We start from the raw sequence: 23,176 nt of genomic DNA on the forward strand, positions 1-23,176 counted from the left end.
TACTAGTTCCCGGATGGGTGACCACCCGGGTTCGCAGTAGCAAAAACCTCGCCACGCATTCACCTGATGCTTACCTACCGTAACAACCTATAACCGTACCAACCCTACCAACCATTCAGTCCATAATCCCTACAATAGCTAATAGCTATAGTCTCCGGGCTCAAGTTCAAAATAAAAAAAAAAAAAGGGTAGATAGACAATTTGTCTAGTCGTGTTCAACGGAACAGCAACTGGGCGATGTTTACTAAAGCCAAAATGCATTATCAACCTGATATTATTTGACCTGCACAATGTGTCATTACACATAACGGATAACTGATAATTGTTGACACAACACGACATAATATCATAGTGTGTACCTATCCTCAAAATGTTTTGATGCGTATAGAAGATAGCTATTACATTTGTATACGATTTATCAGGACATAATAAACAGACAATTTATTGCGGACACACTGCGCAGTATTCGAATGTTCTAATTTCGTAAGCGCATGTTAACAGGGCAATCTCTGCAACTCGATCGAAACTTCGGCTGCCGTGTTGTTATTATAATATTATACGTATGCCTGCTGCAGATTTCACGATATATGTATACCTAGGTATACATGTCGCAGTCGGTTTTCTATATATACTGCAAATGCAGTTTTGAATTTACGCACGTATATGCGTATGCTAATTGACACACCACGGTGCTTTATAATATCAATACGAGACAAACATAATGCATAAAGCCAACGTGTTATCAGATCGGTGTATTACGCGCATGTTAGCGTACATTATAATAATATGAGCATATAGTAGCAGGTATGCATAACAGTACATTAGTGCAGGATCGTAACTGTTTAGTACACAACTCGGGCTTGCAGGATATGATATTATCGACGAAATCATCTAATAAAAAAAAAAAAATGCACCGAACGAGTTTTGAACGGAATCCGGTAAAAAAAAAAAAAACCGAATACATATTATACTGCAATAATGACGTTACGGTGCGCGAAATCGAAGAGCAATTATAATAATATTAAGATGCCGTTGGCGATGCCGGCGCCAAACTGACGACTGTATATAATACTATATATTCCGCGGATGAAAAATGCTTATGGTTTTGCTATATTATACGCCATTTGTATATGCCGTGTGAACGCGAAAACGGGGTACGATGCAGAAAAAGTAAAGTCGTTGCACATGTGAAAAATACAAAAGTATCCAAAAATTGTAACTCGTAGGAATTGATGATCCAATAGTTTATAGTCTCCTGGCACTCGAACAGTATTCAAAAATATCTATAGGCACTGAATAATACAAGTAATTGAGTTATAGAGTGTACCTTTGTTTTGTGAACACACGATGTGTATATGCTTTAATACTATCTGCGACACATGTTTATACAATAAATCCAACTTTTTGGGGCGCCGACCGATAATGCAGAGTTGCGCGGGGTGTCTTCTGGGGATCATACTTTTTCCCGTAGCATTGGGTCGGCAGTCCTACAGTACATAAAGTTCCGTTAGAAATTTCCCCAGAGAAAAACCATGTGTTGAATATACGTATAGTACCGATTTAATATGTACCAATATATTATATCTCGTATAATATTATAAGGTCGTGTCGTTTATGAGTAAATGGTTTGAAAATCATATAGCTTATATACCGATGACGGAGCGATAAATTTTACGATGTTGCGCAGCGTATCAATATGCGATATCCTGGTCAGAAATCGCTGCCCGTGCAGGAAAGAGTCATGTCTTCAGCTTATAAAATCTCTCCGCTGCACCCCTAAACGCATACATTATTATTATACGCATATCATAATATTATAAATTGCAGGAAACCTGAAGCTGCGCCCCTGCAGACTAAGCACGCTTTATTATAAACGCGCAGACACATGGTTAACCACCATGCAACATATATATTATTATATATTATACAACTGCCACCGGTTGGGTGGGCGATAAATCGATAAATTCATCTCGGCAGATTTTAATGACTCGGACGCTATATACAATATACAGGTATATATATATACTGCAGCTGATGGAATAGTTTGTGCGCGTCGACTGTATAATATATATTATTATATTTATTTATAGCGAGTCGCACCTTCCCGGCGTGCTGCAGATGAAATTTCCGGATAAACCGCGTGCGAGCAAAATATCGCGATCGATCGAGATCGATATTATATTTTATATTAGGTGCGCACCTCATCGCACCATAGTATATAGGTTTGTCTTGCTATACGTAGCGTTATGAACAGACAAAATCGTGCGAGTCGATATTAAGCGATGACATCTGACCGTGCGAATTCATATATATATATATGAGTAATAATATATACGTGTGGTCCAATGTAGGCGCATAAACAGAGATGGTATTTTGAGTGTTAAACAACCCCTTCCCTCGGGCGTATAATCCAAAAATATAATATTATATGCTAATTTTCATTATTGTTTAATATATAATTGGTTAAAATGATAGTTAAAACGCATTTCATAATTTTTTAATATTAATATGACCGCATGACTCCACGACGGATGTTTGAATATACCCCCCCCCTCCCCCTTCCAATTGTATCATATATTAAATTAAAACCTGGTTCTATTCGTATAGGTATTATTGCTAACACGCCGTGGAAATACCTATATTATAATCACGAGCCACTTGTCATATTTTGATATTTAAACGCATTCGCGGTAATATATCGATCCCGAAATGTTTTATAGGTTAGCAGGCTCTTCGTATACGATGGTTATGATCTTATATCTCGTATCCAAGTCAAAGTAAATATATATATTTCCGTCAAAACATTGTTGAGACTAAACACAATATACTGTACGTTGAGTTCGTGGTGTAAAACTAACGGTATTTTTTGCAGAATACGTCTGCCGTCCTTATAATATACCTATGTTGCGAATGTTTGAGGACTTTGACTCTTTAGCGCCCAAGTGGCTTCAGGCGTTTTACCGATACCTAACGGGGTGGCCAGTGTATTATTTCCTCAGAGACGTTAACGGTGGTTATAGCAAACCAGCCCTTATAAGATCTATCGCAGTTCCCGGACGCACTGCACGAGCGTTTGCCCGAAATGGTGGCGTGGGCGTACCTTTTTTCAGATATATCGTATGATATATAATAACACATTATTAGAATCTAATACCGAAACTCTATGGCAATATATATATATTATGTATAAATGTATTTTTTATGTACCTATAGATTATACACTTACCTCTGGACAAGTCCAAAGACGTGACCCGTCCTTGGACCTCGATCTCCGTATGCGGCTTCTCGGTCCTCGTATCCCAGAACCGTATCCTCTTGTCAAAATGACCGCTCATAATGGTCGTGCCGACGGTCTCCGATGTGACCAGGTCGTTGCAACTGGACATGGCAAACTTGGTCTCGACGCCTACATAACATAATATTATTATTTTTATTCAATAACTCATTACACAATTGTAACGGAAAAAGTTTAGTACGTAATATAATAAAAACAACAACAACAACAACAACAACAGCGACGTTAGTGGTGACGATATCTCGTATAACCTGCACAGTTCACACACATACACGCGTATAGGGTGATTCTTTCCGATTGGAATAATATCTTAGAAAGCACAGTTTTTTTATTTTTATTATATAATTATAGAACAAATATTCTGGATTAATCGTAGACAAATTTAAAATAATAGGTTCTTTAAATAATGATAAAAAAAATTAAATGGTTGACAGCTGGTTACATCTTTTGCGATATATTATGCTGTCTGATTTACGACAAAACAATCACCCTGTATATTAAATACTTAATAATACACATAATAAATTATAGGATACTATTTACTGCAGAGTCGGCTATATCGGCACAAATATATTATATATCGACGTCGTTTATTGGACCGCCACCAACTACACAACGCCTGAACGTTATAATATATATATATATAATATTATGTACAATCTCGTACAATATATATTATTATATTGACTTGGCTTACTAATCGTCGCACGACCAACTCGCGATGAGTATGCGTATACATAAATATAACAATATCATACACTCACATGCCCTGATGCGTAGATCGTATATCTTCAGCGTGCGGTCGTGGCTGCCGGTCACCACTTTGTTGGGCTCGCCCATGAACTTGGCAGCCATCACTTTGGCGCAGTGTCCGGTCAGCGTGTGCTGAAACAACGACAATACACACACCGTATTATTATAACGTCACGAGAACTAAAATAATAATAATAACGATAATAAATAAATAAGGCTGTGCGAACTATATCGCTCTGTACACGCATATTATACAGGTAGTTTAGTGAGACTTAGATATTTTAAGCAAAATAAGTAGTACCAAGAGTAGGTCAGGCCAACGAAGCTCAGACCGGAGAAATGTACCTAAATAATATTTAACATAACCGTCATGGCATGACATGTAAAACCGGAGTACTTATATTATGAGTTGTGCCAGCAGTCGCAGTACTGTAGCGGAGACCACGGACGATCCTATTTAAAGTATTGATATATTATTGTTTGTGAGTGTTTAATGGAATGCAGTATTTCCGACTTTGTTCTCCACTCATTTTTAACGTTACCGTATAGTTTTATCGTACACCCCGATCTGAAACCGGTCAATTCGTGGGGTTTTACCACAGAAAAGCACCCCGAAAGTGATTGTACGACGATCGACTGAGTGGCAGCCAGTGGCGTATACAAGGGAGTAAGTGGCGATCGGATCCCCTCTCGTTGGCTTTGGAGTGGATCAAATTTTCCAAATTCAAACACTTATGTGAATTTTGAATCAATTCAAATCATACTCATTGTTCTTTATTGCTAAATATTTTACTACTTATGTAAAAAGTTTTGAGAGGGTGGGGATTTTACAATTTTCCCCTACCATTTATATGTCATTCTCTTTTCTTTTACCTCCCCCTCTCAGAAATCATGTCCACGCCACTGGCGACAGAATCAACGAGGGTACTCGAACCCTCGACCCCCTCTCCCCACCATCCCCGATCTGACCCAACTGAAGTTATCTTGATATATTAGGTTATAAAGACAAGAGACATTCAGTCGTGTTCTCTGACAGGAAACAAAAATCACTATTTGTGCGATATCAAAAAACTGAACGATACCTGTAACCAATGTACAGGTATTAGGTACCTAAATAGTTGTTACCGCGAGTACGGTACGCGGAAAAATAGCGTAAACACCGTCAACCGCAGTGGTCACATACGTCTTTCGCGACTGTACTGCAACCTATCATGGTTGTATAATATTATACCTATTAAAATTACAAGTATATAATATATGTATACGTAATATGTGTGTGTAGGATCGTATACACACGTTTTGTCGTCGGACTAACTGTATTGAGGTAATATATTATTACCTATATACGTCCCCCCCCCCGCCGACGGTCGCAACTTTAGATAATATGCATATATTATATATTATATTATAATAGGTATACCTACCGACGACGACAATATGCGTACCTACAATGTGAATAATTTAAAATTTTTTTTTAAAAATACATTATTATATTCATATACCAATCATAACCCACTCGGGTGTGTGTGTGTGCTCATACACGTCGTCGTCTCAGCGTGCGTTTGTGTATATATATATATATATATATATATATAAATAGGTACCTGCCGTTCGTGAGCGCAATCGTCATGTTTGTGTGCGTCTACGCGTATTTATACCATCGTCGGCCGATGAATGGAATTAATTTCCATTTATTATAATAATAATAATAATAATATACGACGGCGATGCGATAAGTCTGGCGGAAAATGCCGACGCAGTTAATATAACTGATGCAGTAGTATACCTACGTCGTTATTATTATATATTATTATGCACCATATGGACGCACGCTAATAGAACTACCCTGCTGTAAGTCTCAACCGACGATACGCACACACACACTCCGCACACCCATTTATGTATCTATTATACATACCGAGTGCCTCACCATTTTTGTACCTATACCCGTGTACGTCTGCTCTTCCGACCACTATTATGTACACTTCAGTTATGTTAGAATGTTTAATGGAAATTAGAAATGCAATTTAAAAATTATTTACATAAATGATAAGCACTGTAATGTAATTATCGGCGGCTGTCTCTCTGTGTGGAAACGGGATATTTTTTTGTCTACCAAACATTCTAATATAGTGTCGTGGCTCTCTAATTTAATACCGATGATGTTTACCAAGGTAGTATATTATTATTTAGAAAAAAATAATTAAAAAAAAAAAATAATAATAGTTGTTGACGGAGACAAACGCGATGAGATGAGTGAGTATTATAAAATAATCTGAGTATTTCAGTGGTCGTACGTGCCGATGGTCGAAGTTGATGATCATGTTGGCTTCGATTAACGACTGTTCTTATAGGTACTCGTTTTGCTCGTTTTGCCTTTTGATATTTGGCGCGTCACCTCGAGCGAACCAAATCAAAACACAAATATAATATTATATTATTATTACTATACACACAAAAATCGATCGTGCTGCAAAGGCCCTCAAGGCGGCTGCGAGTCCGTCGCTTTTACATTAAACGCGCGCATATATTTTAGGCGATCGTGAACTATTATAACATATTCATTTACATTTCCTATTATGATGTAAATCTACAAGTGTACTTATAAACATTTATATATTATTATAAATAACGACCTGTGTGTGTGTGTGTGTATGTATAATATATATTATAATCGGATCGGTTAACACGCACGTACCGGCACGTTTGTAATTCGATATAATATTACAATTTACAGTAAGTACGTCAATGTGTTTAATAATAATAATAATAATAATAATATAATATACGATGTAATAATATTTATGTGCCATATATTAACATGAAATGTGCAGCGTGCATATACGCGTATTCGTATTCATAATAATCCGACAGATGTATATGCATATATAGTATTATAATATACACATTTCACGTATAGTATACTTGTTACACTAACCATAATATTATATTGTACAATATTATATTATTATTATTACATATTTAACTTTCCCGGTTCCGACGGTGGAAATTCAGTCGGATATTATGTCTAACGCGTAAACTGGGTCACGGTGATGTACATAATTATTATTATTATTGTACACTACTGCGCCGAAACCGAATACATCTGGGGCAGATCGCACGTATTCGAAGTTTATACAGAAATTATTTTTCAGAGTAATAAACGACGATGATAGCAATACGTTAGAAATTAATATTATATGCGTCGGTATATATTAGACCGTACTAGCGTCATACTTTTGCTGAGTTTTCAGCGGTGATGCATTACGAATCTGTTGTACATACAGTGTGATTCACAGAACATACTCACCCCCGTCGTTTCATTGAATAATGAATCCATTCAAATTCTGATTTTTGAAATTTTTAAATACATATACTTAAACACCATATTTCAAGTTCTTGAGATTTTTTTGTTCTATAGTTACGGAGAGAGTAACGTAGAGATACTAGCTTCTGTTTTTCAAACGAGAACCCGCCATTTCATTGTAAATTATTTAGTGGATAATTTATCTGAAAACTTTGACGTATTGAAATCAAATTTTGAACGAATAGGTTTTGAGTTATTTAATTAGATGTACCAAAGATAATAATATGCCCATGGACGATTTCGGGGCTATAGAAATTTGAAAATGTTTATAGGTAATAAATGTTCATCTATAAACATATATATATATGTTGTGTAATTTATAAGATAGTCCAAGTTAAGTATTATTAATATTACTAGATCCGTTATTAGGCACACATAATTCATATTTATATAAAACCATTTTTAAGGACTATTAATATAATCCTTAGTATAAAATATATTTTAATAAATGAGAAACAAGTTGTTTGAATTTTATATTATTAGGTATCAGGTAGGTACATCAGCATTTTCAAAAAAAAATCTCAAGAATTTTAAAATATGACATTTAAGTACCTATATATATATATATATATTTGAAAATTCCAGAAATAAGAATTTAAATAAATTCACTATCGTTAAATGAAACAGTGGGGGCGAACTGCTCTGTGAATCACACTGCAAGAGCGTACTCTTATACAGTGCGCATCCATATAATATAGCTTACCTATCCATAATACGTAATATAATTATATCGTCGTAACATTTGTTTTCGCGTGAACGTTAATTATGCGGGGCCATGATGAAGAAAAGAACAAACTAAAGGATGGAAAAAAAAATTGCAACGAAATAAAACGTATCCGACTGCAGGCGCGAACGGTTCGTATATATAATATTAATACCTCCAACCATGAGCGGAAATATTTTCGACCTTATAATATATTTTTACGACCTACAACACTGCAGCCCGTGCACAGCCGTAACTATACAGCTCGCCGCGGGTTCAACGCGTTTGTTATTTATGCGACACATAATGATAGTATAACGTGACCTACCAAATTGTAATGGCTTGACCGGACCTCGGCACACGCGTCTGCATATCGCGTTATTATACGGTCCTCGTAAGTAGTTTTATTGGGTGCTTATGTCTGCACGTGGTTGTTATTGGGCATCGCAGCCAGCCTACGACCGCAGCGGACCGTATAATGCACACGCAATAATTAAAATATTATTTCGATATCGGCACTGCAAAGTTTCAAACAATAAATTATAGTATAGCACTGTACCGTAAATAGCTACTAGGTATCCGCCGATTAATACTGCACGTCATGATCGCCGGCTAAAAAACGTAGACGATAAATATTATAGCGATTATATATTAATACAGAAGTATACCGAGTGATTGTTTTATCGAACGACACTATCATTGATTCAAAAACTATTAACGTTTTTGAACATTTTTTTTTCTATATAATTTTGACGTTCTAATGCAACATTTTGAAAAACAAAATAATATTCTTAATATTATAATTTTTTAAATTGTTTACTTTTTTCCAGTGCCATATACATTTTGGTTTAGGTACTACTACGCTATAGTAATCTAAACTTTCAATTCGTATAACTACCTATACGACTATACCTAAATTCACTATTCGTCCGAAATAATATGATCTTTATTTGTAAAAAAAGGTACCTATATAGGTACTCCGAATAAGACTCGGAATACGAACTAAAAAAATGTATGCGTTATCATTTAAAAAAGTAAGAACTTAATATATGACAACGATAGAAATACAATTTTTTTTAAAAAATTTTGTTTTGTTACGACTTAAATAACATTTTCCAAAACACGAACTGCTTGTGAAATAATGAATATAGAGTACATACTCTTAGCTTATATGTTAAATGAATCAATACTGGTACAATAGTATGTATCTACCTATCTACCTACATTGTTATATATAGGCACCGGCGTGAAACTGTAAAACTATAACATGACTAGTCCTCCTTCGGTTGGAATGAGTGTCGTCGTCATAATAATATGTGTTTTGATAATATTATATACAATTATTTCGTTCGCGTTCAACGGGTGAAATGAATTCCGGATCGGTTTATGTGAAAAAAAGCGTACGGCGACACGCGAATGGAAATTATACCGCAGCAAAACGATTATACGACCTATACCGCGGTATAGTAGTATAACGCGTAACAATCGTTATTGAAATAAGCACACAGCGGTTTGAAGTTGCACGACAAATCGGATACAATCTTCTAAATGGTTTTACGCCCATATGATATTATATTATGCGCACTATGCGTATTATAAGATATAATAAATAATATAAAAAAATTATTATGAGAAAGGAAATCTAAAAACCGACGTGTTACATCGAAGATCCACACGCATTCCACTGCACCCCGTGTAATCATATATTGTACTTTTGAGAAATCAAATGCACGCATATTATATTTGGATAAAATAAACAAGACTGGATAATTTTTCCCCCTGCCTTCTGCGCAGTAGATGAAATAATTAAATAATAATTATTTGCTGCCTTAAAATCGTATTTTTTAAGAGAAGAAAAAATTCTGTATGCATATTATCATATTGAAAAAAATGTTATAATACATCGTATTATATTATATTATATTATAATGTATTAGTACCTATATCTATATTTAAAAATGAATAATGTTATTTTATAATAACTTCAACTAATAACTTGAACGTAATACCTATTTAAAACTATTTTAATGTGTCGGTATTTTTTAAAATTATAAAATGTTCACCTTTTTTAATTAAACGAACAATTATTTGCACATAAAACAGTAATTATTATTGATTGCCGCAATTGTTTTTACGGGCTTGGGTGGTCGGGTCGCGGAAAGGGCACGCCGACTATTATAAAATGTTCAAATATAATATTGTAAGGACCGGGTCGTGCGCGTTGCGTCCGTTACGAGTCCATTATACCCACTGATATAAGCCATTATCAGCTTTTTGTCGCGTCTGACCCGAAACTCGTTTTGGGGCCGGTTGTAAATCGTCGTCAGTGACCCATGAATGATGTTCGCTTTTCTGTATTTACATGAGAAATGTATAATTATATAAATATAATATATATTATATTTACCTATATACCTATAATAATTTTATATAATATTATTACTACCTACATATAAATATTGTACTTATACATAGGAACTCCGTATATACCAGATAAGAGCTTAGCTCTGTTGGTTTACGTATCAGTTCTTAATATTATTATTATTTTTATTGTATTATGCTGAAGTAAAAATAAATAAATAAAAAATAATAGTATCATGTAAATATAGTAGAGTGGTATCAGTATATACATATCGTACCTGTATAATTAGTACGCATAGGTCTACACCAGCCATAAGTAAGTATAATGCGCACTGGAAAAGAACTGCAGAAATATATAACTAATAAGTATGCCTACACATAATATAATATTAGTATATTGATAAATGTATTCTGTCTAAGACAAGTTACAATGAGCAGAATGATTATTTTGTAGTATAATACCTATACGAAGGAATAAATAAAATGTCAAAATTTACCATATTACAATATCGATAAAAAATCTAACACTTTTCGAGATATTTAGTGTACTCTGTAAAATAATTACCTTGTTAAATGCACTTGAGGTAACACATCACTCACTAAATATGCATAACTGAATGGTTGCAAAAGAGTATTAATAAGCGACGTTTTATTAAAGTTTTTGGTGTAATCAACACGAACAGATTTACCTATATGTTTAATGTTAACTGGTAATAATATACGCATGTACCAGCTATATATACCCACATATCCAATATAATGATATCGCTTTTATCGACTGTGTATCTCTGAAAATAATGGCTTAACCAATTTAATGTTTATTTCTGTAAATGTGTATGCATAGGTACTATATGACACTTAATACTTTCACCCACTCATTCTTTAAATTATAAACTTACGGACATATATTACGGATAACTGTATTAAAGATGACTTTAATATTGTTTATGTATAATATATAGGTTATTAAAATTTTTATAATTTTTTTCGACATTAAAACTATATATTTAACATCTCAGAATGCAATTTTTTTTAAAAATATCTTAATAATTATGATATTACATTCAATGCGTATGAAAAAAGAGCATAAAGTAGTTACGTCGAAAGTTTGCACTGCAGATTATACCTACCTATTATACGCTTAGGTATATGTTATAAAGGAACGGCCCCAAATCACGTTTTATGTATTTTATACATAGGATATAATATATTATAGGTACAATACTCACATAATATAATTATATCCGCATGCACAATGTTTACAATGTAATACAATATACGGCGTAATACTTATTAGGTATACTTATAAATATATATACATATAAACGATAGGAAACGGACATCGTCCGCAAAGAGGCGGTTTGCCCGTTAACACAAAAAAATATAATATATGTAATATCTTTGAACGGTTTTGAAAAAAAAAAATTGTTAGAACTAAACCCCATATACGGCGGGTAGGTATATAAGGTACACACGCCAACACAGCTGTATATATAATCATCGGCTCGACTGTGTATATAATAATATATAATGTTTGTGTAGGCACCGCAATATTGTACATTATGCTATGTAAGATATAGACACAGTTAATTTCAGGCACGCCTATTTAATGACTGCAGCGCTGCGCAGTATTGGCATTTACCGCGAACTGTCTGCAGTGGACAGTGCAACGTGCAGTATTTATAAACCATATACAACATGGTATATGGTTACAAATTTCTAGGACAACGGCAGTGTTTTAAATAATCGAATCTCTCGGATACAATAATATACAGCACTATATTTTATGCGGCTTTAGATATAATATCATAAATATACCACATTGCGGCAGCTGCGCAGCTACTAGTCACAAACGTTTAGGTCATATTTCACTCGGAGATAATAAATTATAAAATAATACAAAGTACATTATTGTACCTTTACCGCATAATATATATTATAGTTTATAATGTATCCGCAACATAATAATAATATTATAATATATAAACGCATCGCACGTACCCATAATATAATGTTATCACCGCAGTGCTCGGCGCAGCCGGCGTTTAAGTCTCCGCGGAATCGACTCGGCATCGATCGTCCCGCAGATGCAGAACGCAATTACAGCGGTAATAGCTATAGGAAGGTATACATATTAAATAATAATATTATATTATGATTTACTATTACTGCATATAATACATATGTTTTAATTTAGTATCATACGGGCGCAAATGAAACCTGAAGATCTGCACGCATAGTCAAAGATGATCAAGCGCGAGCGAGTGTATACCACAACGCTGCACATAATAATATATAATATAACGCTATCAGTTATACATGCTGTTGGTATATTTTATATGTTATATAGGTTTATACCTATTAAATACTATAGCAGTACCTATATATAATATGTTGCACCGCGGCGAAAACTCGTTGCGGATTCGAGTGCGACGTCCGATGAACTTTTGCGATACCCGTCTCAAACCCGCGGAAATCCATTACGACGGGCGGACACATGAAAGGCGAAGGAATTAATTAAAACGTATACCTATATATACATTATATACAAATGCGTATACGACAACCGACGTGCGCATGTACATATAATATTATATTCAATCGAAACAAAACGGTACATGTAAGTACAAGAGCGATTGCAGCCGACGCCGCGATGAGTGTAGGTACGCATATATATGATGATGATGATGTGTGTATACAATATAATATATAATAATATGCGTATATATATTATATATATGAACATCCGATGGAGACCTCGTTGTGTCAGTTTGGTGTCGGATCTCTGCAGCGTATATATGTACATGAGCGATACACGCGTTGTAATAACGTCCGATTGCCCATATACATGTATGCATATGTATATTATATACATTATTATACTATATCATATTATATTCGCGCGTGTACCTATAGGTACGACTAGAAATAATAATAATATTATAATCGCGTACAGACATCGAACTATACGCTACAGCGGCGGCGTCGCCTTTGTACTTCCGGAACGGTCGCATTTTATATGATATTGAAGTCGCGGTTAGGCCGTACACGCGCTTGTGCGTGGTTGACACTAGCGCGGATGATGTATATTAGGTGCCTATTTATATATATTATAATATGCATCTGCTGCAGCGGTTATAGCTGACTATATATATATATATTTATATGGACGCTAATCCGCGAGGACAGACCAAAGGCGGCTCGATAAGACCGCGGCTAAAACGGGAAAAGGACGTATATGTTTATAATATGTTTATATAGGTACCTATACGTGTCTGCGCACGCGGGGGGGGGGGGGGGGGGGTGACGACTATCGTATTTCCTGGGCGCATTCTTCTGCTGCAGTTGCAGGCGGCGACTTATACGCGGATACACCATATTATATTATTGCGACGCACACACGATTTACGTACTCGTTACCTATGTAGGTACCTATATAATATATATTACACTACAAGTCCCATGGTTCCGCGTTTGTGTATATAATTGTCGCGTGTGCAACATGTATAGTTATACACACCGCGCCGACGCCGTAAATTTCCGTTTGCGCGAGGCATTTCTATTATATTTTTCGTCGTCCCATAATGAACCGTATGCAGCGTCGTCGTCGTCGTCGTGTTCCCAGGTCGAAAAAACCCGTTTCGTGTTTATTTATTTACATTTTTTACGCATCGTATACTCGCGGCACCTGTAGAACGCTTCGCCCGAGACGAACACTGCAAACGTATACATAGGATTATAGAGCCTGCGGCTTATTGTAAAATATTAATATTATATAGACAAAAATGTAATTGCGAACTGAGTCGAAAACACGCGCGTCGTGGAAAAAACTATATTTACCTGTACGGGAATAGTGCGAATAATATCGTTTGTCGTCGCGGGTTGTGCGCGTAATTATAATGATAGAACTCACGAAACGAACGTATATAGTCGGTCATCCAGATTCCAATAACAGATAGCCAGAAGAGAAATAATATTCGAATTCGAGCATACCAAAAACAATAATCATCAGTCATCATCATAGCCGTCATCGTCGTCAGTACATATGGAAAATAATTAAAACCGACGCTATGGTGATGTACGCACGGGTATACTCATTATTTATATACCTATAGGCTATATTATGCAGGGTACAAAAATTCGGTGGCGATCCGTTCGACCATAAATCGATTATACGCAATACGCTTACCTATATAGCGGTTTAACATTTTCATTTTAAACGAAAACTCAAATTATTGCCAACGCCGCCGTTGATTCTACAGCTATAATACATTATAGTACAATATAATATTATATTGTGTAACACAACGAACATAACATATTTACCGCTATTCGGGCGGACGATAGTCCGTCATCTAAATTACTAGGCATGAAGTTGTTTCGGGCGGGTGAGTGTGGATAGGTCGGGAAATGGCATCGGAAAGAATAATTTGACAATTTTGTAGGCGTTTAACGCAATCGTTCACACGTGAAAAACGACTAAATTACGTGTTCGTTCTCGGAAAGAAAGTGATATCAACGCGCGAAGCACTGACACTTTGTCGTCATCCTAACAGTGTACGATGATTTTAGGCGTGCGATGCGACGGTCCGCCTTAGATCTCCACGTAGGTGATCTATATATTCAGTGGCATTCGGTGGTCGATCGGATAGAATAAAAGGCGTAAAGCCCTACGGTAAATATGGTATTATACTGTTGCAGTGTGCGCGCGCAGGGGCGTCGGAGGGTCGCGAATAACTGCGTCTTGCGAACGTGACGGATTCCAAACATACGGTTCGTATTGTTTCTGTGCACACATTAATCGCGTACCATTAAACACAGGTATTAGGTTTACCGTACGAATGTTGCGGTCTGTCCAGCGCGAGATTCGATGAGAGTTTCCGGCGAATCTCCCAGTCGCTGCAGCTGCGGTCGTCCGCGCGCACCTGCAATTTATACGTTTTTCGGCGGATGCCGAATATAAAATAAGATGATATCATCATGGTAATAACAATAATGACGGCTAATACGTCGCACACACATTCTATTACGATATAATCAAATCGGAATACGAGCATAATATATGTACACACACATACACACACACACACACACAAAGGTACGGATAGTGACTTTTCTCACGACTGGTCGCTGAACTTGTGTTGGCAGTTCCGCCTGCACCACCGCTGCACGTACCTATACGTATATGTTACACTCGCGTTATTACAATATATATATTTTTTCTCGCCACAGTCCACCATATAGTGATAATATAATAGCATAATGTAGCTCATATTATATACTATTGCTCGCATATTATTATGTAGGTACAATAAACGACACGGCGTCTCCGCTGCACCGGTATATATATATATATATATAAACATATAATATAATACAAATAAATTATGCCGTCCTATAGTCGTGTTTTATTCCGCAAACGCCTCCCCCGCGATCACATATTTTCATTAGTCGAGGCGATTAATCGCGCGCGCGCCCCGCGACAAATTTATGACGCCCGATCGAAGCGACGGCCGCTGGTCACGAACGGCCGCTCGAAACGATATAATATACTGCACACGTACTTATACACATAATATAAAAAAACCAATTTTTTTTTTTTTTCGCAACAAGTCATTCCGATGAACATTTATATAAGAACACGTGTTTTATTTGCGCTCGAAGCGGGATTACGCGAACCATATTATACGCCTATAGGGATGGGTCATATTGGGGAGGGAAACAGTTTATCGGGTCATTTAATTTGAAATATACGTTTAAAAACCGGGTCTTGTAGTTCGTTCACTGCAGAGTGAGCTTTAATAACTTGATTTTTTCTAAATTGCAATCAAATAACTAGTAAGGAGTAAATAGGTTTAACGAAACGGTAATATAAATCACCAAACAATGCGATCGGAATTTATAATAAGAAATTGTATTTTTGGGACATATATACCCATCAAGATGATGATGAAGATTTTCATACGTGCACGTGCTACGAACACAACAATATTATTTTGATATGTTTATTGTAATGCATAACGCACATTATACGACACCATGTGCAAGTGCGATGTATACCTATATACTGTTATTGTAATGTGTAGGCGTTATTGGTGTAGGCATATTACCAATAATTGTAAATAACGATGTCAAATGTGTCGTTTCATAAAATTAACACCGACGCCCTGCGATCCACTATAATTATACTGCACAAACCCAGTAGTTGCCACACGCGACCTCCCGCGGTTTATGTTACCCATATACCGGCTATACCATACGGTCTGATCGTGATCGTACCGATTCGAAACGCAATAATAATATTACAATAACGTGTGCTCGGTGTGTGCACGAATTATATCCATCACATCGTCGCCGATACGAGAGCTTAAAACATACGCTGGATCATATGAAAATAGCATTAGGTAGCGGCTAAGGGTGCAAAGTATTGTTAGCGGCGTATGTATATACTCGCCTATACACCTATATTAAGTACTTGGCCGTATTACAAGTAATATGGGCGAGGAAAATATACGCCGTAGGTATAGTCTTCGTGAAAGTTCAAGTTCGCAGGAACACATGCGTATGTAAAGTATACAGCGCGGTCTCCGCGGCACGCTGCTCGCATCCTCACGGAATTGATCTGACGGAATAGTGCAGCACAAGACGTATAATACTCGAGCCCGCAGTTTTATTTTTTATATGCACTCAATGGAGAGTGCAGTGGACTGCAGCAGAAGCCGCCTTTTAATGCTGCGGCGACTTCCGCTGGAACGCGGTGTAAAATATATAATATTATATATATTGTATTATTGTACAAGCACGATGAGCGTATATAAATAGTATTTGCGCAGTCCGTCCGCCTCGATCGCCGCCGCCGCCTTATATATAACAATAATAAAATACATAATGATTGATGAATTCCTCGGATACTTCGAATTCGCCTCAAACACGTACTATATATATAATATGTATACGAAAAAAACCCACACGCACTCACTCATCTGCTGCCGTCGCGTCGCAACAGCTCGCCGAGACGACCGTGGGCATATTATTATATTATCTTATGAAAATCTCCGTTGGTATTAACATTTAGAATGGTTATACATCCATACCATTCTGTAAGTATATATCGCATTTATACGGAAATAATACGCATCTAAAACGCGCAAGTTTCACCATAATAATATAATATACGACGCTCGTCGGATTACTTTTGTTTTGTTTTTGTATTTTTTTTTTTTATCCATTTCGTCATTATTATTATTATTATTCCCATACGACGCCGCCACTGTTTCCACAGATGAGATATTAATCGATTGTAAATACTTTCCTCTCTGTACGTCGCACCGACATTGCGCAAATGCCGAGCAATACTACGGCGGCGGCAGTATAATTATTGTCAAACGATTACGCGTCAGACGCGATTTCGGTTTTATATTCAATGCAAATGCGCGGACAAACGGCCGAGAGTGGAAAATGTCTGAAATTCGATACATTTTTCCGCTCTTTATATAATATAATATATGCTTATACTCATACAGGTACCAGCTGCATTGTTGTATGTGAATCGACCGCGGCGGTGGCGGCGAGCGCGAGTTATTTCGCTGCAGCGATGCAACTCTACATGCACTGATTTAATATGTTATATTATTATATTATACCTATACTATAGGAGTGATCATCGATTTTATTGTTTTTTTTTTTGTACATGTGTGTTTTGCGTTTTACGTTTGACGGAATTTCAATATTACAATAATCGCCTGCGACGATGATTTCTGCAGTTGCTTACCCACAGAGTCTGCTGGCGGAAAACAAAAACCCGAACGCATCCAATCGCATTTGCGGTATATGCATTTTCCCCGCGGGTTTCAGGAACCGTACAGACTTTTATGTAAGACAATATACCGACATCTCAATAAAGAATACTTTTTGTGGATTATGCCGTCGCCGTATGTATTATAATATTTGTATATTACCCGGTTAGCATTTGAAATGACTGCACGTGTAACCGATATAATTGGTTGAGAGTATTCAAAGATGTCTGAAATTCGATACATGAAACATTATTTCACACTTTCAATGTATAAAACGAATACACATACCAGCTATCCCTCTATAGGTAGGTAAACTGTTGGTAAGCGGCGGTGCGATGCAGCTATATGGACCTATATAATATTATTATAGTCGACAACTCGAGGGGAATATAAATTAATTCGACTTATGTATTTTTCGAGTTATATACCTCAAACACAACTTAAAAACACTTCAAGGAAACCAAGAAACAAATCGAGTTAGCGATGGGTTCGACTGTGTTATACATGGGAGTATACCGTTGTCATTTATATATAGGTACGTTTTGCGTTTTACGGTCGACGAAATTTCGATTACAATAATCGTCTGTGATGATAATTTCCGCAGTTGGTTTACACTACCCACAGATAGTCTCGCCCAGAAAATAAAAGCCCATCCGCTTCAGGTCATGTGTTATTTTGAATTTTCCCGGTTTGGAATAATTGCAAGTATAGTTTATTTTTTTTTTAAGATGATATAATAATATCAACACCACAATAAATAATACATTTTTATAGATTTTGCTGTCGTCGTCTTATAACTGATCGTGTAACCATAATGTAGTCTCATATAGTCGAACCGTATATGGGCCCGTACAACGGACGTATCTCGACCAAAGTTTCTTGGCCCAATATACGCGGTATATGTATATGTCACACGCGATACCGCAGAGATTTCTATACAATAATAATATTATCGATGGAATGCGTGCACGATATATGAAATGATATCCGGCAGTTTATCTTGGAGCGTACCCGCGCCGGGAAAAAATTTGTCGTGATTCACTGCAGAGTTTCTAATGTTTTTATATAAATTGTACACCATAGCTATAATATAGGTACGCGATTAGACACGACGACAGCTGTTACAGACGACGGCCGCGGAGGACATACAATAACGCACGCCGTCTGTTTAATAATATTATTACAACTGTCGTACGTCTGCCGCGGACGTCACTTTCACCGTATCGTTTTCAGAAGAACATTTTTATCAGAGAAAACTCGACGCCATAAAGATCGATACCTAACATTTTTATAAAGAAAAAGTGTTTCGCGCGTCAACCAATTTCCGACCGTCAAGGAAAATTGTTCGTCTTCGTCAAATACGTCTTGAACGCTATCGCACACGAGACTGGGATTGGTCGTATGATTTCGGCGCGAAATGCGAATGAATATACCGCACGAATAACTGTAGCTATAGTGTGGTGTTTATTAGTTCCAACATCGATTATACTATCCGTAATCAATGGTTATAATATAATACTCACGAAGGAGTGCTGGGCGCGATTGTGTCTATATGAATAATATTGTATTTTTTCCACCCATCTCGGGTCCGACGTCAAACCTGATCCGCACAAGACGTGATGCACCTATCGTGTGTGACACACCGCGCATTCGTTATAATAATATCATACGCGTTTTGTACCGCTGATATAATATTATAACCATAACGACTGCCGACGCTCGTTATAATATTTTTTCGAAATTGTATAAAAACGCGTATATAACCGGAAAAACTGCATCCCAGGGGGTGTGCGCGTCCCATTCCGCGCTGAGATTAGGAACACGTCGAGAGTAGTCCGGCAAACTATGCTCTCCGTTATAAAAAAAAAAAAAAAATACGTTTAAATTAAATATATTTTAATTGTGAAATACTTGTTTACCTATCGCAACGAAAACGAGGACATTTTTGATTATTAACGATTTATACTAACGATATTTACGAAACGGTTGAAAAATAGCACATCATACACATATACCCCACGCCATCATCACAACTATAATAATATTATATTATATTCAAAAACCCGAGAACACGTGCACAGTGTCAAACTTCTAAAATACTAAGTACTAGGTACAATCCATACAACTATTCGTATACGACGTGGGTGTCCGTTAAAGGAACAGGACATACGATTGTTTACACGGTACAATTAAATAGGTACTACGATATTATTAATTTGAAACAAAAAATTGACTGAGAAACATCAATGTATAATATATAGGTACCTATGTATCAGTATCTAAGACAGTCGAATTGAGTATACCTACATTATATATATTTATATTCTTACAGCTCGTTTTTTTTTTCATTTGGACGCCGCCGTAAAGGAATGAAAAAAATGTTATTAATATACGTGTATCGTGTACCTGCCTGCGATATGAATATTTTAAATTAAAAACCGTTTGTAATCACGGTGATTTTACTAGAAATTATAATCGAATATGTAAAATATGTATGTGCGTATAGAAAAAAAATATGGGTGAATAGTAATATATAGGTAGGTACCTACCTATATTTTTTTAATTTGTAATGTGCTCGTCACTTATATTTTTCCATCCACTATTATATTATTATTGCTATAACGAACACCGAAAATTTACTAGCAAAAGAACGAAAAAACATTTTCAGAAGCATAAAAAAGTTTTACATTTTGAATAATAATAGAACAGTAGACTTTATGGTGCGTTAATTTGAATTTTTTTTATAAACAATATTTTATTTTTATGATACGGGTGTTCGAAGAAGCCACAACAATACAAAAGTAGTTTATACCTATATAGTATAATAATAAATATGTATATCGTATAGGTCACCTATATGGCTAAATATGAGACAAACTATTTTGTAAGTATATAAGTAAATTAAAAATCGATGTTTCCTTCGAAACGATAGAGGTACAAAATCCTAAACCGTTTAATATGTTCAAACAAAACAACAATACAAACGAAAAAAAAAATTAAAAATAAGTATCAGTCTTAAGGCATTGTAACTGCAGTTATTGCGAAAATTATGGAGTAACCGCTCACGGAGAAACGAGACACGCGTAAATAATACGTACCTATGTGGTGCCGTGTGTGTTTTGTGAAAAGAGTATAATATACTAGTAAATATTATTTACTATTTTTTTTGTACCAACTCGGTTATTACCTATAGATTTTGTGTATGTACAATGTACATTATGCATAGGTAATACAGTGATAACAATACCCAAATGCTCCTCCCCTCAAGAAAAAAAATAATAAATATAGTGTTGAACGTAGACTATAATATATAATTAATTTTAAACCAATATAAGCTTACAAGCACCGTACACATTCGCTTCAGGATCATTAGTACGTACCACAACTGAAAATCGCACAAGTGTACAACAGGTTACCCATAGTATAATATCTCTCCACCGTGTTTTCCACCTCAAAATGTATTTCTTATTTATTTAGGTATGTTTTCATAAATTAATTTTGGAAATATTTTTATGAACGTCATAATATAATACATGGATACCTACTGTTACCGAGCCATAATAATATTTTTGTAATTCACAAAAAATTGTTGTTCATCAGCTATAAATACTAAATAAAAAAAAAATAGACATACCTATGTCAATCGTTTCAGAACTGCAGATTATTTATTTACTTATAATAGCTGAATTATTATTAATTTCCATTGGCACTTTTAAAGTTTATGCTAGAGGTGGGTAGATATGTATATCCAACTAAGTTTTATGTACCTACAACCTATACATGATATGTGTGCGAGCATGTACGTATAAGAACGAATCTGGCTGGACAATCGCTGCAGTAGACATGCGCACATTATTATAACAGTATTTTATTATTATTGTAATGGCCAATACAGGTAATTGTAATGTATTATGAATAATATAGTGACATTATATTGATATACAAATATATTATTACATACACTGCGCGCAATTACGATTCGTTAGTAAATGTACATCGTATAATATAATATAATTATTATTATTTCTCCGTGCAAGTCACGGTGTCCGGAGAACAAGTGCCGCCATCCCCCACCCGGGCATGGCAGATACCTACGGGCTACGGGTGCCCAATCAAAAATTCTGCCAAAACCCAACACACACGTGTTCCTTCCCCTACCGACACTAACAACCCACAAACAAACCACTACAGCTAATGGTCATAGTTGCCGAAGCTTAAGATCAATAAAAAAAAAAAAAAATTATTATTATACTGTTTTAAACTCTAATACCTATATAGCGTTATGATCTAATTATACATGTCGCGTTAAAAAAATGAAATTTATAGAAAACCGTCATGTCACTATCGTTTTTAATCTTGTACACAACCGTAGGCTCAATACTTTTGCCAATATATAATAATACGTTCAGTACATAATAACTGTTTTTACCATAACGTCACGTCGTCGTCGCCGCCTACACCGGGTGGCCGTTGCGGCAGTGTATATCCGCGTGTCCGCTCCGAAAAGTGGCAATAAATCTCTCGGCGATCGGATCGTCGCCATTAAAATATATACGGAGAGCCGATTTATATAATATATTGAATTCGTGCGACATCGCGGTGCCCTACGCGTATCGCATAAACACAATAATATACATGTATAGAATATTATATAGATATATTATACGCCATATCATTATATAATATGGCCAAGATGAATATTTATAAGCCGCCAAGTGGCTGTGTAGCAGCAGCAACAGCACTAGTTGTAGAGTAATAATAATAATAGTAGTAGTAGTAGCAAAAGTGGTAGTAGTAGTAAGTAGTAAATATTATACACCGTGTTCAGACCGAAGACGAGACGGACGTCTTGCGCGGGTCAGTAAACAGACTCGTCTGCGGTCTCCTCGCCGCACGCCACA

The 23,176-nt window shown here is 36.0% G+C and overlaps 1 protein-coding gene across 2 annotated transcripts in view; it reads right to left on the bottom strand.

Moving 5' to 3' along the window:
* LOC132952946 (autophagy-related protein 16-1) overlaps window positions 1–23,176 on the bottom strand; it is a 176,459-nt gene that overhangs the window by 16,907 nt on the left and 136,376 nt on the right. For both annotated transcript variants that reach the window (XM_061025472.1, XM_061025471.1), the window contains exons 9-10: window positions 4,060–4,180; window positions 3,227–3,406 (exon numbers count right to left, since the gene is read on the bottom strand). In XM_061025472.1, coding sequence (XP_060881455.1) covers window positions 3,227–3,406; window positions 4,060–4,180 — 301 coding nt within the window. The remainder of the gene's footprint in view (window positions 1–3,226; window positions 3,407–4,059; window positions 4,181–23,176) is intronic.

Source organism: Metopolophium dirhodum, chromosome 9 (assembly GCF_019925205.1).
Source record: "Metopolophium dirhodum isolate CAU chromosome 9, ASM1992520v1, whole genome shotgun sequence".
NCBI lineage: Eukaryota > Metazoa > Arthropoda > Insecta > Hemiptera > Aphididae > Metopolophium > Metopolophium dirhodum.